Source organism: Pristiophorus japonicus, chromosome 7 (genome assembly GCF_044704955.1).
Source record: "Pristiophorus japonicus isolate sPriJap1 chromosome 7, sPriJap1.hap1, whole genome shotgun sequence".
Lineage (NCBI taxonomy): Eukaryota > Metazoa > Chordata > Chondrichthyes > Pristiophoridae > Pristiophorus > Pristiophorus japonicus.
In genome coordinates, this window is record NC_091983.1 from 27747218 (window position 1) to 27764584 (window position 17367).

Here is a 17367-nt window from a genome sequence, read left to right on the forward strand (position 1 = left end):
AGCTGGTGCACCAATGCTCAGGTCTGAATCACGAGCAGGCGTTCACAAAGGTTGTGGTTGAGTTGAGGAAAAAGTACCCTGGTCACATCGATTTACAACCCTCTGAGTACCTAATTATCTAGTCAGACTGAGATTGTGTTCGTACTTTGGGCTCAACTGATCAAGTGCCTCATTTCTAGTCTGTAAATAATGAACTAAACCTTATTTAACTGTCTCAATACTGAAGGAAGTATTTAACATAAAGTAAATTCAACATTCTGTATTTCGTCTGCATTCATTATTGTTTTGAAAAAGCTTTCAGCAGCAGAAACGTGACGGAAATCTATTTTCCCAGCTGCTTTATGCTTGCCAAGATAAGAGAGCCTGAAATAGAGATGGTTAACTATTTTCCCACTTTTAGGTGTCTATTGTGGCTCAGTTGATGACACTTGCCTCTGACTCAGAAGGGGGACAGAGAGATGGGGGGGGGGGGTCAGAGAGAGGGAGAAGGAAGGGGTGGTCAGAAAGAGTGGGGAGGGGAGGAAGGGGGCAGAGAGAGGGGGAAGGAAGGGGTGGGGGGAAGGAAGGGGGGCAGAGAGAGGGGACAGGAAGGGGGACACTTGCTCTTGCGCTCTTTTTTTTTCTCTCACAAAATCCAGGCTGACACTCCATTTGGATGTGCTTATTTTCAGATAGATGTTAAACTGAAAAGACACCATCTGCCAATCGTGCATGATCCCATGCCACTATTTAATGTGTTTGTGGGACCTTGCTGTGTGCAAATTGGCTGCAATGTTTCCCTGCATTACAACAGTGACTACACTTCAAAAGTCATTGGTTGTGAAGCGTTTGGAATGCCATGAGGTCATGAAAGGGGCTGTATAAATGCAAGTTTCTTTCATTTATAACATGAACAGGGAGTAGCTTCACAGAATATCTGAGGCCACTAGATGGCATTGCATTATGTATAACAGAACTGTCATCACAATGGGTGTTTATGGTGCAATAAATGGTTTTATATCTAAGATTAATGATGCATATGGAATCTGATTTCTTATATAAATGCTTTTCTATGAAGAGATAACTATAGTCAACACGTCAGTAACTGAAATAACTAGTAATAATCTCCCCCTGTGGTTTAATGGATTAAATTGCCACACTCGCTGTGATCCAGAGCCATACGGGCCCTGAAAGTTCGATGTTTGACTTCTGTTCCTGAGTTAGCTGATGCCATGCTGCAGTTGGCTTTGACGTCCCCTGGGGTACGATGGGTGGAGAAAAAACAATCCAGAGTTTCTGCTCCCAATTGTCCAGTGGCTCTTGTTTGAAGGTTGACTTGTGGACTTTGGGTGGATACAGGACTAGGCTTGGGCACATTCCCATGAAGACAGCAAAGAGCATACAGTTTCATCCTGATAATTCCTGTCATTTTATGCACACAAATAAATAATAATTTAAATTAAACAACTAAAACAACTTGCCTCCTCAGCGCAGTGTCCTCGGCCCAACCATCTTTAGCTGCTTCATCAGTGACCTTCCCTCCACCATAGGGTCAGAGTGGAGATGTTCGCTGATTGCACAGTGTTCGGTTCCATTCGCAATTTCCCATGCAACAAGACCTGGACGACATTCAGGCTTGGGCTGATAAGTGGCAAGTAACGTTCGCAGCACACAAGTGCCAGGCAATGACTATCTCCAACAAGAGCGAATCTAACCACCTCCCCTTGACATTCAACGGCATTACCATCGCAGAATCCCCAACCATCAACATTCTGGGGGAAACTATTGACCAGAAACTTAACTGGACCAGCCACATAAATACTGTGGCAACAAGAGCGGGCCAGAGGCTGGGTATTCTGTGGCGAGTGTCTCACCTCCTGACTCCCCAAAGCCGAGGCACAAGTCAGGAATGTGATGTAATACTCTCCATCTATCTGGATGAGTGCAGCTCCAACAACACTCCAGAAGCTCGACACCATCCAGGATAAAGTAGCCCACATGATTGACAGCCCATCCATCACCTTAAACATTTACTCCCTCCGCAACCGGTGTACTGTGACTGCCGTGTGCACTATCTACAAGATGCACGACAGCAACTCGCCAAGGCTTCTTCGACAGCACTTCCAAAACCTGCGTCCTCGAACACCTAGAAGGACAAGGGCAGCAGGTGCATGGGAACACCATCACCTCCAAGTTCCCCTCCAAGTCACACACCACCCTGGCATGGCAGTATATCACCATTCCTTCATCGTCGCTGGGTCAAAGTCCTGGAACTCTCCCTAACAGCACAGTGGCAGCACCTTCACCACATGGATTGCAGCGTTTCAAGAAGGCGGCTCACCACCACTTTCTCTCGGCCAATTAGGGATGGACAATAAATGCTGGCCTTGCCAGTGATGCCCAGATCCCAGGAACAGAATTTTTTTTTATATGCCTTTTAATGTAGGAAAATATCCACTAAGATGTGTGAGGGAAAAAAACAGGTGCAGGGCCAAACCAGGGGATATTAGGAGAGGTGACCAAAAGATTGGTCAGTGAGATGTGTTTTAAGGAAAGTTTTCGAGAAGAGGATGGTGGAGAGGCCGAGAGATTGAGGGAGGGAATTCCAGAGCATAGAGCCTAGGTGGCTGAAGGCATGGCCACCAATGGTGGGGTGAAGAGAGGTGGGGGATACACAAGAGGCCAGAGTCTGGAGAATGGAGAGGGAAGGGAGGCTGTAGTGTTCGAGGAGGTTACAGGGATAGAGAGGGATGCGTGGCCAAGAAGGGATTTAAACATAAGGATTGGAGATTTGAATTGAAGATTGTTGCATGACTGGGTGCAAATGCAGATCTGTGAGTACAGGGCTGGGCTTGCTGGATTTGGTCTTGGATAGGATACGAGGAGTAGAATTTTGAATGAAGTGAAGTTAATGGCGGCTGGTGGTTGGAAGGCTGGCCAAGAGAGCATTGGTTGAGTAAGGAGGTGACAGAGGCAGGGATGAGGTGTTTTAGCAGCTGATGGGCTGATGTAAGGGTGGAGACGGGCGCTGTTACATCGGCAGTCATTGTGCGGGTAGACCATGGGGACGGAAGCTCAGGCCTGGGTCGAGTAGAATGCTCAAGTTGCAAACAATCTGGTTCAGCCCGCGTGTGGCCGGAGAGGAGAATGTTGTTGAGGGGCAGGATGTGGATGGACGGTTGACGGATGGCTCCTTGGGCGACCACTGATGTCTCTGAGGGATGTGAAGACAAGTCATTGGTAGAGATGCTCTAGCTATGATCAGACTGGTACGAGTGAAACCTTACAAGGCCAGTCCCACTGAGCTTGGAAAAATGGAGGAAAGGTGTTGAGGAGGAAGGTGGGCCAATATTGGCAAACACTGCAGAGGGAACAAGTGGGGATAATACACCACAGTTGTAGTCACTGAGAATGTCAGGCGCACTTTGATTAGGGCTGTTTTGATGCTGTGGGAGGATGGTACAGAGTGGAGAGAATATGTTGCTCACAAAAAATTAATTGTCTGACAGTTTCAACTGGATAACTTTGAATTAAGAGGGATAAGACTGTATGTGGCTCATAAATTGGCTCGTGTGGAACATAAACGCCGGCATAGACCTGTTGGGCCGAATGGCTTGTTTCTGTGCAGTAGATACAAGATCATACAAGAGGTTTTGAACAGAGGGCAGGAGAAACCTCTTCACACAGAGAAGTGCGAGGCTGTGGAGTTCACTCCCAGCATCAGTGGTTGAGGCAGAAACTATGTCAACGTTGAAGATTAAATTGGAGAGGTGGATGAACGAAAAGGGGGTTGAAGGGATATGAGAGCAGCATGGATAAATGTGATTAGAACGATTTACTCGCGTGTGACTGGTTGAGCCGAATGGCCTGTTTCCGTGTTGTAACTTTTGTGTGTTTCTAGAGAAGAATATTGTACAGATGTTTGTTGAGACTAGTCTTCATTTCTTTCCAACCCCCTCCCTCCTCAATGAGATTACTGTATTTCTAAAAGTTTACACCTAACCAAAATGAATGGACGAGCCAGGAAAATTTCTCTTATTTGACTGCTCTCCTCTCATCATTTAAAATGCCTCTTACTGTGTGTTTCATCGTTCAGTCATTTTATATTGGTGACTTTGATTTTCAGACGAACCAATGTTGTTAATCTCATACACCTGACCATTAATTTTGAGTTTTGTTGGAGAATGCAGGAAAGTACTACTGAATCAATTAGCTTTTGACAGTACCCTCAAATCAGAGCAGCGTGAAAAATGGTTTCATTGTTAGAATGCCTGATTTGTAGCTACATTGCTGGCAAAGGCACACGTGAAAAACCTCAGCGTGGGTCACATTTTCTAATCAAAGTCCTCATACAGCAGCCCAGATAAACTTTATTAGGGTAGAATCGGTTCATCTGATTTTTCTGATTGACTTTTTTCTTCCTCTCCCAGTGCAATCTGTTGGGTAAAAATCTCAAAGATGTGGTGGATAAGTACAGCCAATACCAAGAAATCTCATCCGGCCTTCAGCCATGGCTTCGAGCCACCGAGGAAGCTGCAAAGACCCAATTGACCGAAGCCATTGCTGCAGATCCCAAAACGCTTCAGAAGCAGCTGGCGCAAGCCAAGGTCAAAACCTGTGAATTCTCCAATAATTTGTTTCCATTCTTCTAGTGTTGTTGCATCTCATCATATGAATAGTGTGTTTTTTACTGTGAACAGGTTCTGCAGGATCAGATGTCTGGGCATCAAAGTGTTGTTGAGAAGCTGAGTAAAGCCGTTGATGCACTTTTGGGTACCGAAGGCGATCTCCTACTGAACCGCGATGAAATCCAAGATAATCTGGGTATGTTTATCGGATCAAATACATTAGTGCGTGGAATTACATCGAATTTACAGCACAGAAACCAAGCATTTGGCCCAACTGGTCTATGCCGGTGTTTAAGCTCCGCACAAGCCTCCTCCCACCCCTCTTCATTTATCCCCATCAGCAGAACCTTCTATTCCTTTCTCCCACGTGTTTATCTAGCTTTCTCTTCAATGCATCTATGCTTTTTGCCTCAACCACTCCATGTGGTAGCTAGTTTCACATTCTAATCACGAGTACTACATAGACTGCTGAGAGAGAGAGGATTATTCTGTCAATTGAAGGCCATAGACCTTGAAGGAGGAACTGAAGGATATCCTTATTAGGCAGGAAATTGTGTTAGGGAAATTGATGGGATTGAAGGCCAATAAATCCCCGGGGCCTGATAGTCTGCATCCCAGAGTACTTAAGGAAGTGGCCCTAGAAATAGTGGATGCAGTGGTGATCATTTTCCAACAGTCTATCGACTCTGGATCAGTTCTTATGGACTGGAGGGTAGCTAATATAACACCACTTTTTAAAAAGGGAGGGAGAGAGAAAGCGGGTAATTATAGACCGGTTAGCCTGACATCAGTGGTGGGGAAAATGTAGGAATCAATTATTAAGGATGAAATAGCAGTGCATTTGGAAAGCAGTGACAGGATTGGTCCAAGTCAGCATGGATTTATGAAGGGGAAATCATGCTAAACAAATCTTCTGGAATTTTTTGGGGAAGTAACTAGTAGAGTGGACAAGGGAGAACCAGTGGATATGGTGTATTTGGACTTTCAAAAGGCTTTTGACAAGGTCCCACACAAGAGATTGGTGTGTAAAATCAAAGCACATGGTATTGGGGGTAATGTACTGATGTGGATCGAGAACTGTTTGGCAGACAGGAAGCAGAGAGTTGGGATAAACGGGTCCTTTTCAGAATGGCAGGCAGTGACTAGTGGAGTACCGCAGGGCTCAGTGCTGGGACCCCAGCTCTTTACAATATACATCAATGATTTGGATGAAGGAATTGAGTGCAATATCTCCATGTTTGCAGATGACACTAAACTGGGTGGCGGTGTGAGTTATGAGGGGGACGCTAAGAGGCTGCAGGGTGACTTAGACAGGTTAGGTGAGTGGGCAAATGCATGGCAGATGCAGTATAATGTGGATAAATGTGAGGTTATCCACTTTGGGGGCAAAAACACGAAGGCAGAATATTATCTGAATGGTAGCAGATTAGGAAAAGGGGAAGTGCAACGAGACTTGGGTGTCATGGTTCATCAGTCATTGAAAGTGGGCATACAGGTGCAGCAGGCGGTAAAGAAGGCAAATAGTATGTTGGCCTTCACAGCTAGGCGATTTGAGTATAGGAGCAGGGAGGTCTTACTGCAGTTGTACAGGGCCTTGGTGAAGCCTCACCTGGAATATTGTGTTCAATTTTGGTCTCCTAATCTGAGGAAGGGCGTTCTTGCTATTGCAGCGAAGGTTCACCAGACTGATTCCCAGGGTGGCCAGACTGACATATGAGGAGAGACTGGATCAGCTGGGCCTTTATTCACTGGAGTTTAGAAAGATGAGAGGGGATCTCATAGAAACACACAACATTCTGACGGGACTGGATAGGTTAGATGCAAGAAGAATGTTCCTGATGTTGGGGAAGTCCAGAACCAGGGGACATAGTCTAAGGATAAGGGGTAGGCCATTTAGGACTGAGATGAGGAGAAACTTCTTCACTCAGAGTTGTTAACCTGTGGAATTCCCTACTGCAGAGTTGTTGATGCCAGTTCATTGGATATATTTAAGAGGGAGTTAGATATGGCCCATTACGGCTAAAGGGATCAAGGGGTATGGAGAGAAAGCAGGAAAGGGGTACTGAGGTGAATGATCAGCCATGATCTTATCGAATGGTGGTGCAGGCTCGAAGGACTGAATGGTCTACTCCTGCACCTATTTTCTATGTTTCTATGATGTTCAAACAGCCTTTCTTTATCTCCCATATTTCTTTATCTCCCATATTTCTTTATCTTCTATTGGAGCTTCAAAACAAGCATCACATTAATTGGCAAGTCAACTTAGTAACACCCTGGAGATAGAAAATCCACAGGAGAGCAGCCCATGGTGTCCATGTTTATCAAAACAGCCCTAAAAGATTAATCCTTTTGCCTAACTTAAAGTCAGACTGTGTGCAATCTAAAGCATTTCTTCCTTAATGAGCTGATTTTAACTTTCGGCAGTGAGGGAAAATGGGCAATAGTGGATCGCCCACCTTTCTTTAATCATAGAATGATACAGCACAGAAGGAGGCAAGTCGGCCATCGTCCCATTGCCGGGCAACATTGTCCCAGGAAGCACTTCTTCACTTAAGGGTAGTAGTCATCTGGAATACTTTCCCCTCTATAAAGGCTGTGGATGCTGGGGTCCCTTGAAGCTTTCAAGACTTCAGATCAGTAGATTTATTGTTGAGTAATGGTATCAAGAGATATGGAGCAAAAGCGGATAAAATAGGGTTGAGTTATAGAACTCAATAGCAGAACAGGCTCGAGGGGCTTAATGACCAGCTATTACACATTCCACACGATTTTTTCTTTTCATTGAAGTCTATGTCGATGAGAATTTTAAATTGGAGACATTGGAGGACCAGGAGCCAGAGGCAGAGGAACGCATTTGTAAGAGTTTTTAAAATAGTTTTAGCTGCACAAGACAAGCTTACTGTTTAGACTTCCTTAAAAGGGGAGAATTGGTTTGGAGTTGTGGCAGTGTGAGATTGGAGGAAAGTCACATGGCTCTGTTGAAGCCCCAAGCAAATGTCTTTGAAGAGCATTCAAAGCACGGGTTGGACCATGCCATAGATGGATGATCTAACTTTCCTCTATATTTTTTTGCCCAAGTTGTCAGTTATGGCTGAGTGGATAGCACTTTCTCCTCTCAGTCGAAAGGTTGTGGGTTCAAGTTTCACTTCAGAGATTTTGAGCACAACATTTAGGCTGACACTCCAGTGCAGTGCTGAGGGAGTGCTGCACTGTTGGAGGTGCCATCTTTCAGATGAGACGTTAAACCGAGGCCCCATCTACCCTCTTAGGTGGACATAAAAGATCCCACGGCGCTATTGTAACAAGAGCAGGGGAATTCTCCAAAGTGTCCTGGCAAAATTTATACTTCAACTGGCATCACTAATGCTGATGATCTGATCATTATCTCATTGCTGTTTTGGGGAGCTTGCTGTGCGCAAACTGCCATGTTTCCTACAGCGACGACATTTCAAAAGAACCTCGTTGACTGTAAAGCAGCTTGGGATATCCTGAGGTTGTAAAATGCGTGAAATAAATAGAAGTTCTTAATTTCTTTCTTTGCTCTTAACATGCAAACACTTCACAAACCAATGGGAAAATTACTGAAGGTTGGAGTGATGCAATGCTCATTATCATTTGCAGTTATCATATTGCATGCAGACGCCAACTCGTGCTACTATGGCAAAGGAGTTGAAAAAAAATGGTGGTGAGAAAGGAGGAGTGGTGGAACGATAGAAGTTGCCTGCCCAACATTTGCTTTACGGAAAATGTGTGGAACTCCAAGCGAAAATAGTTCCAACATGAGAATATTAAAAATAAATATTTGCTTCCTTCATGGGAATGTCACCCCAAGTCCTTCTCCAGTCTATCCCAATATGGAAAAGCTGCAATGTTGATCCATCGGGAACTGGATTGCGGAAGCACAATGGATATTGAAAATTTGTCTTGTAAAGGAACCCGTTCAATTGTCCCTCATTCATTTGAATAGAAGGAGAACTGGGTGATATTTTCTGGTGATCCAGATCCAGGAAAATCTTCCCTGAAGAGGGCATGAGAATGACAACTTTCATTTATACAACGTATATAATGTAGTAAAACGTCCCAAATGCTTCACAGGAGCGATTATCAAACAAAATTTGGCACTGAGGCACATAAGGCAATATTAGGACAGGTGACCAAAAGCTTGGTCAAAAAAGTAGGTTTTAAGGAGCATCTTAAAGGAGGGGAGATAGGTGGAGAAGTTTAGGGAGAAAATTCCAGAGCTTAGGGCCTAGGCAGCTGAAGGCACGGCCACCAATGCTGGAGCGATGAAAATTGGGGATGCGCAAGAGATTGGAATTGGACATTAACTATTGATATGTATTTGTAAAAATCCAGGTAGTTTATTTTAAATCGCTTGTGGAATTGTTTTGATTTGGATGTTATTTCGAAGAGAACTGGAACTTGCAGCTGTGCGTGCTTCACTGACGGTAAATAATAGTGTGTGGGGACAATAATGTGGCATGGGATTTACCAATATTTGCCTCTCGATAGATGATGTCGTGATGAGATACGAGAATCTATCCAAATCGGCCAATGACCGCAATGAGAGGCTGCGGATGACGCTCACGAGGTCCCTCAGCGTTCAGGACGGTTTGGATGAGATGCTCGATTGGATGGCAAGTGTTGAAAAGAGCCTAGAGGATGAAGAGGAGACGCCTTTGAATTCTGCTGCCATTCAAGAGGCCTTCAGTAAAAATGCAGTGAGTAGAAATGTCTTAAAAATGAAATATGGTACCCACTTGCCAAAATGATTCATCAACCTCAAGGCATTTAACAGTGTTCATCTTTTAACTCTAATCACTGGAGAATGTTTTTCTCCTTGCTCGGCATGTACATTTGATATGCTCGAATAATTTTACGGCAAAAAATTTAATTGAAAATAAAAAGTTCCAAACATTCATTAATCATAAACAAATGAGAACAAAAATGATTAGGGTCTTCTTCCCAGGACAGTACTGAACCTTTCCAGTTGAGTAGAGAATCATGGTAATATTTCAGACTTACTTTAAATTGCAGGGCTCAAACTTAAAACTTCAAATTATGAGCATTAGTCTACGTTTTCTTCCCTTCACCTCTTCTAAAGGCATTAGCTCCATCACTTGATGAGTGTCAGTGGGCTATCCAATTGTGGAAGACTTTACAACGGTGCCCAGTCCTACCTTGGCCTGCTACACCCACACATCCACATCCTGGAGTGAGCGCCATAAAGCAATTGGGAGTGGAAACCCTGGCTGCCTTTTGTTTTCTCTTCCATGACCCTGTGGGACTGCAGCCTGTTGTAGCACCACTCCCCACTGCCTTGGCCCTCTACATTTGGTCAAATATCTCAGCACGGACTAGGAGTTAAACCGGGGCACCCTCATGGTCTGTAAGAGTGGAGGAGTTGCCTCACACCTCCAGGATGACTGATTTAAAAAAAAAATTACTTTCAATTTTATGTTTTTAAAACGAAGAGACAGTCTTGGTTTGAAGCTTATGTATAATTTTGTTCATTTAGAATTTAGCACCAAAGTAAAATGATGTAAATTATTAAACTGTTGGACATGAAATATGAAACTCTTGCCTTAAAGAATATTTTTTATTCAGGTGTGGATTTTGGCAGCTGACTTTGTTGCAATCATTTTTTTAAAAATAAAAATGCACACATTTACATTTTGTGCGAGATCATGGTGAAGATTAGGCATAAGTCCTCGATGTATTCCTTTTGTAAAGGTGTGCTTGGTTATCTTTCCAACCTGCTCACACGCTTTGGGATGCTGTTGCGGGATCAAACTAGTAACCGATGGTTTGGGTCTGTAAAATTAAATTTGGTTTCCAATGTTCCATCAAGAGAATGGAGGCAGCTGTTTGCAAAACTGTACACAATGGCAGTTCATCCATAGGAACAGGAGAAGGACATTCAGCCTCTGGAGCCTGCTCCACCATTCAATTAGACCAAGGCTGATCTGTACCTTAACTCCATCTTACCTACCTTGGCTCCATAATCCTTAATACCCTGACCTAACAAAAATCTACCAATCTCAGTTTTGACATTTTCAATTGACCCCCAGCCTCAACAGCATTTTTGGGGGAGAGAGTTCCAGATTTCCACTGCTCTTTGTACGAAGAATTGTAGTGGAATACTACACTAATATGGAAACTCTTCTGGAAATTCCTATTAAACCTCCAAAGGAGTAGACTTCACACAGAGAAAGCTCAGATAAGAATGGAGTCCTTCTTAATATCGCTGATATTAGCTGTGCAAAATTAATTGTCACAGAGTAAATCTTTTATTTCCCCCATCGTTCCTTTCATTGGAATTTTGTTTTCCACGATGATCCTGTACTTGTTATGTGAAGCACATATGGTCTAACCATTTCTATTTATACAATGGTGGTTAGATTCTCTGTGGTTGGAACAGCATTGTGTTACCGACTGTGATTACTGCTTAGTGGATTAATGAAAGTCAATTGTAAACACTCATATTATGATTTATAGTGCTTAGAATAACCGCTCAGTCACATAACTAAACACTGGTACGCATTTTCTTCAGGCGCTCGAACAGAACATTGCCAGTCGCCAAAGCAGTATCAGTGCGATTAAAGAGAAGGCCAACAAGTTCATTGCGACAGCAGATCCGTCCACTGCCTCTGCGTTACACGCCAAGGTGGACGAACTCGCCAATCGATTTGCTTCAGCCAGCGGCCGACACAAAGAAAGAGCGGTCAGACTGGAAAAACTCGCAGCCAAAGTGGAGCTTTTTGAGAAGACTTTCCAAAAAATCGAACAGTTTGTAACCAAGAAATCTCAGTCTCTCCCGGAAATTGATGGACCAGGAAGAGATATCACTGACCTCTCGCAGCACATGCAGGTAGACGAGTGTTCATTTCTACACGCATGGAGAGGGGGCTGTCATTTTATACAACCAAGGAATTGCCACTGCAGTAATAGTTTCACAATGCCTGGTCCTATATAATATCAGGGAGTCCCATTGAAGAGCACATTTCGGTTGTATAACCAAATCTGTGTGTGTGAGGCTATTGGTCAGGTGACAGAACGAAGGAACTGCATTATGTCCCGCGAAGAACTTCCTTTTGATGAAGTATTCCTTTTTACAAAAATAGCTTTCAGTCGGTTTACTCAAAACATTTAGTTTTGTTTTATTCATCAGCTGTTTACAATTGGTTGAAAAGGTAGAATCGTAACCTGGGGTTTTCCTCACCTCATGTCTGGGTCCATTATTGACTAATTGATTGAGATTGATTGCTGTGAGATTAGTCAATAACTCCATTATCGTTGTATCATGTGACTACCAGGATGGCCGAAGGGAAATGAGATGGCTCTTGGTCTTCAGTTGTCTGATAATTCCTATGTGATAGAACGCCATCTGTGGCACCTTGTCTACTTGATGATTTGTGCATGCTGTTGATGTGATGTGAATTGGCAGTATCTGATGTAATCTGAAGTTGAGGTGGGGCACTATCAGATAGGCCACCTTTGAGGGTTAGTTCCCATTTGGTGCTGGGTGCTACGTATCACTTCAGAACACCACTAACCATCTACCCCTCTAGTTTTTAATTCAGAAAAATAATAGAACGCTTAAAAAAAGGAGGCTCAACACCATTCCCCCCTCCCACGCACCGATCTCTAAAATGAAAAGAAAGACACAATTGTTTTTTTTACCATCCCGATGGTTTTTTTCCTGAGTGTTGCTCGCAGCGGGGCCCTGGGGATTAATTTTTAATTCCTGGAGACACCAGGACAATCCTGGATAGTTGGCAATCCTACCCGAGTGAGAGAAATCACTGAAATGGATTTTCTTGAATGGTTTCTCCACACATGCTGGGTGAGCACAGTGCTTCCCCTTGATGTCCTTTCCTTGACCCTCTGTGGTGGCCTCAAGCCATCTCTTCTTTGTTTCACTCCCATCACTCAATTCAAAGTACACTGATCTGGCAAGCGAAGAGAAATAAAATGATGAAAACAATATTGTTACTTTTTGGCTTGTAATCGGCATGGCTTGCTTGCTGTTGATACTTGGCCAAGTTCATGCCAAGTCTTGGCTTCAAGCATTGTGTAAACTACAATCATGCTTTTCCTTTCAGTGACTATCATGGCTCTGTCTGTTCAGAGAATCTTGCAACATAAAAGAACGCCATTCGGCCCTTCGTGCCAGCTCTTTGAAAGAGCTCTCCAATTTGACCCATTCCCCCTGCTCTTTCCCCATATTTCTGCAAATGTTTCCCCTTTAAATATTTATCCAAATCCCTTTGCAAAGTTACTATTGAATCTGCTTCCACCGCCCTTTCAGGCAGTTCATCATAATTTGCAGCGTAAAGAAAAACTTTTCATCTCACCTCTGGCTCTTTTGCCTTAAATCTGTGTCCTTCCACTGCCACTGGTTCTGCTTATTTACTCTATCAAAATCTTACATGGTTTTCAGCACCTCTTATCAAATCTCAACTTCTCCTTCTCTACTCGAAGGAGAGCAACCCCAGCTTCTCCAATCTCTCCACATCACTGAAGTCCTTTATCCCTGGTACCTCTAGTAAATCTCCTCCGCACCCTCTCCAAGGCCTTGACATCCTGCCCAGAAATGGACATAATCCTCCAGCTGAGGTCGAACCAGTGATTTATAAAGGTCGAGCATAACTTCCTTGTGCCTTCCAGTTTAACTTGGATTCGAGGTTTTTGTAAACAATGCCCAACATTAGCGGAACTGTACAGATTCATGTCCTAGAATTGGGACACGGAGAATGGCTCAAGTGTTCAAGTCACTGGGTTCCTCCTTGGCTGCAAGCTGTCCTCCAATTCCAGTAGCATCTGTAACTCGCTGCCATACAATTCAAAGACTTCCCTTTGAATCCATATTTGAAAATACAGCGGGAAACACTGCACCCGGGGGGGCGGTGGTCAGGTTCCAATCTCGAGCTAGCTTTTGAGATGCTCATTAGTGGATTTGTGGGGAGAGAAGGAAAAGAGCTAGTGACACAACAAAGGTTAGAAACTCTGTTGTATATCGAGTAATGTGAGTTTAAACCCAACTTGCACTGATACTTCAATCTGTGTCCTTTAGATTCCAACAGCATTCTTCATTTTTCCCCCTAAAATGAGTGGATTAAATACTGGGCCAATGGGAAGTGACCTACCGTTGGCAACACAGTGTTCATTGGTGATTGAACCATATGACTGATTGAACCATGTCAGTGATTGATTGATTGAACCATGCCGGTGATTGATTGAACCAGGCTGGTGATTATATGATTGAACCTGGCTGGTAATTGATTGAACCAGGCCGGTGATTGATTGATTGATTGAACCATGTTGGTGACTGATTGAACCAGGCCGGCGATTGATTGAACCAGGCCGGCGATTGATTGAACCAGGCCGGCGATTGATTGAACCATGCCGGTGATTGATTGAACCATGCCGGTGATTGATTGAACCAGGCCGGTGATTGATTGAACCAGGCCGGTGATTAATTGAACCAGGCCGGTGATTGATTGAACCAGGCTGGTGATTGATTGAACCAGGCCGGCGATTGATTGAACCAGGCCGGTGATTGATTGAACCAGGCCGGCGATTGATTGACCCATGCCAGTGATTGAACCATGCTGGTGATTGATTGAACCATGCTGGTGATTGATTGAACCATGCCGGTGATTGATTGATTGAACCAGGCTGGTGATTGATTGATTGAACCATGCCGGTGATTAAACCAGGCCAGTGATTGATTGTACCATGCCGGTGATTGATTGACTGAACCAGGCCGGTGATTGATTGAACCATGCCGGTGATTAAACCATGCTGGTGATTATTTGAACCATGCTGGTGATTGATTGAACCATGCTGGTGATTGATTGATTGAACCAGGCCGGTGATTGAACCATGCCGGTGATTGATTGATTGAACCATGCTGGTGATTGATTGAACCATGCCGGTGATTGAACCATGCTGGTGATTGATTGATTGAACCATGCTGGTGATTGATTGAACCAGGCCGGTGATTGATTGAACCAGGCCGACGATTGATTAAACCATGCCGGTGATTGATTGAACCATGCCAGTGATTGATTGAACCATGCTGGTAATTGATTGAACCATGCCGGTGATTGAACCATGCTGGTGATTGATTGAACCATGCCGGTGATTGAACCATGCCGGTGATTGAACCATGCCGGTGATTGATTGATTGAACCATGCCGGTGATTGATTGAACCAGGCTAGTGATTGATTGAACCATGCCGGTGATTGAACCATGCCGGTGATTGATTGAACCAGGCTGGTGATTGATTAAACCATGCTGGTGATTGATTGAACCATGCCAGTGAATGATTGAACCATGCTGGTGATTGATTGATTGAACCATGCCGGTGATTGAACCATGCCGGTGATTGTACCATGCCAGTGATTGATAGAACCATGCCGGTGATTGATTGAACCATGCCGGTGATTGGTTGAACAATGCTGGTAATTGATTGATTGAACCATGCTGGTGTTTGAACTATGCTGGTGATTGATTGGACCATGCCGGTGATTGAACCATGCTGGTGATTGATTACTTGAACTATGCTGGTGATTGATTACTTGAACCATGCCGGTGATTGATTCAACCATGCTGGTGATTGATCGATTGAACCATGCCGGTGATTGATTGAACTATGCTGGTGATTGATTGAACCATGCCGGTGATTGAACCATACCGGTGATTGATTACTTGAACCATGCTGGTGATTGATTACTTGAAGCATGCCAGTGATTGATTGAACCATGCCAGTGATTGATTGAACCAGGCCAGTGATTGATTGAACCATGCCGGTGATTGATTGAAACATGCCAGTGATTGATTGATTGAACCATGCTGGTGATTGATTGAACCAGGCCGGTGATTGATTGAACCAGGCCGACGATTGATTAAACCATGCCGGTGATTGATTGAACCATGCCAGTGATTGATTGAACCATGCTGGTGATTGATTGAACCATGCCGGTGATTGAACCATGCTGGTGATTGATTGAACCATGCCGGTGATTGAACCATGCCGGTGATTGAACCATGCCGGTGATTGATTGATTGAACCATGCCGGTGATTGATTGAACCAGGCTGGTGATTGATTGAACCATGCCGGTGATTGAACCATGCCGGTGATTGATTGAACCAGGCTGGTGATTGATTAAACCATGCTGGTGATTGATTGAACCATGCCAGTGAATGATTGAACCATGCTGGTGATTGATTGATTGAACCATGCCGGTGATTGAACCATGCCGGTGATTGATTGTACCATGCCAGTGATTGATAGAACCATGCCGGTGATTGATTGAACCATGCCGGTGATTGGTTGAACCATGCTGGTAATTGATTGATTGAACCATGCTGGTGTTTGAACTATGCTGGTGATTGATTGGACCATGCCGGTGATTGAACCATGCTGGTGATTGATTACTTGAACTATGCTGGTGATTGATTACTTGAACCATGCCGGTGATTGATTCAACCATGCTGGTGATTGATCGATTGAACCATGCCGGTGATTGATTGAACTATGCTGGTGATTGATTGAACCATGCCGGTGATTGAACCATACCGGTGATTGATTACTTGAACCATGCTGGTGATTGATTACTTGAAGCATGCCAGTGATTGATTGAACCATGCCAGTGATTGATTGAACCAGGCCAGTGATTGATTGAACCATGCCGGTGATTGATTGAAACATGCCAGTGATTGATTGATTGAACCATGCCAGTGATTGATTGAACCATGCCGGTGATTGATTGAACCATGCCGGTGATTGATTGAACCATGCCGGTGATTGATTGAACCATGCCAGTGATTGATTGATTGAACCATGCCGGTGATTGAACCATGCCAGTAATTGATTGAACTGAACCATGCCAGTGATTGATTGAACCATGCCAGTGATTGATTGAACCATGCCAGTGATTGATTGATTGAACCATGCCAGTGGTTGATTGAACCATGCCGGTGATTGATTGAACCATGCCAATGATTGATTGATTGAACTAGGCCTGTGATTGAACCATGCTGGTGATTGATTGAACCATGCCGGTGATTGATTGGACCATGCTGGTGATTGATCGATTGAACCAGGCCAGTGATTGATTGAACCTTGCCGGTGATTGATTGAACCTTGCCGGTGATTGATTGAACCATGCCAGTGATTGACTGAACCAGGCCGGTGATTGATTAAACCATGCCGGTGATTATTTGAACCATGCTGGTGATTGATTGAACCATGCTGGTGATTGATTGATTGAACCAGGTCGGTGATTGAACCATGCCGGTAATTGATTGATTGAACAAGGCTGGTGATTGCTTGATTGAACCATGCCGGTGATTGATTGATTGAACCATGCTGGTGATTGAACCAGGCCGGTGATTGATTAAACCATGCCGGTGATTATTTGAACCATGCTGGTGATTGATTGAACCATGCTGGTGATTGATTGATTGAACCAGGTCGGTGATTGAACCATGCCGGTGATTGATTGATTGAACAAGGCTGGTGATTGCTTGATAGAACCATGCCGGTGATTGATTGATTAAACCATGCTGGTGATTGAAACATGCTGGTGATTGATTGATTGAACCAAACCGGCGATTGATTAAACCATGCCGGTGATTGATTGAACCATGCTGGTGATTGATTGTACCATGCCGGTGATTGAACCATGCTGGTGATTGAACCATGCCGGTGCTTGATTGATTGAACCATGCCGGTGATTGAACCAGGC

General features: G+C 44.1%; 1 protein-coding gene across 5 annotated transcripts in view; it reads left to right on the forward strand.

Annotated features, from left to right (window-relative positions):
- dst (dystonin) overlaps positions 1–17367 on the forward strand; it is a 647938-nt gene that overhangs the window by 391100 nt on the left and 239471 nt on the right. For all 5 annotated transcript variants that reach the window (XM_070884881.1, XM_070884882.1, XM_070884878.1 and 2 more), the window contains 4 exons: positions 4410–4586; positions 4680–4803; positions 9120–9328; positions 11161–11478. In XM_070884881.1, the coding sequence (XP_070740982.1) occupies positions 4410–4586; positions 4680–4803; positions 9120–9328; positions 11161–11478 (828 nt within the window). The remainder of the gene's footprint in view (positions 1–4409; positions 4587–4679; positions 4804–9119; positions 9329–11160; positions 11479–17367) is intronic.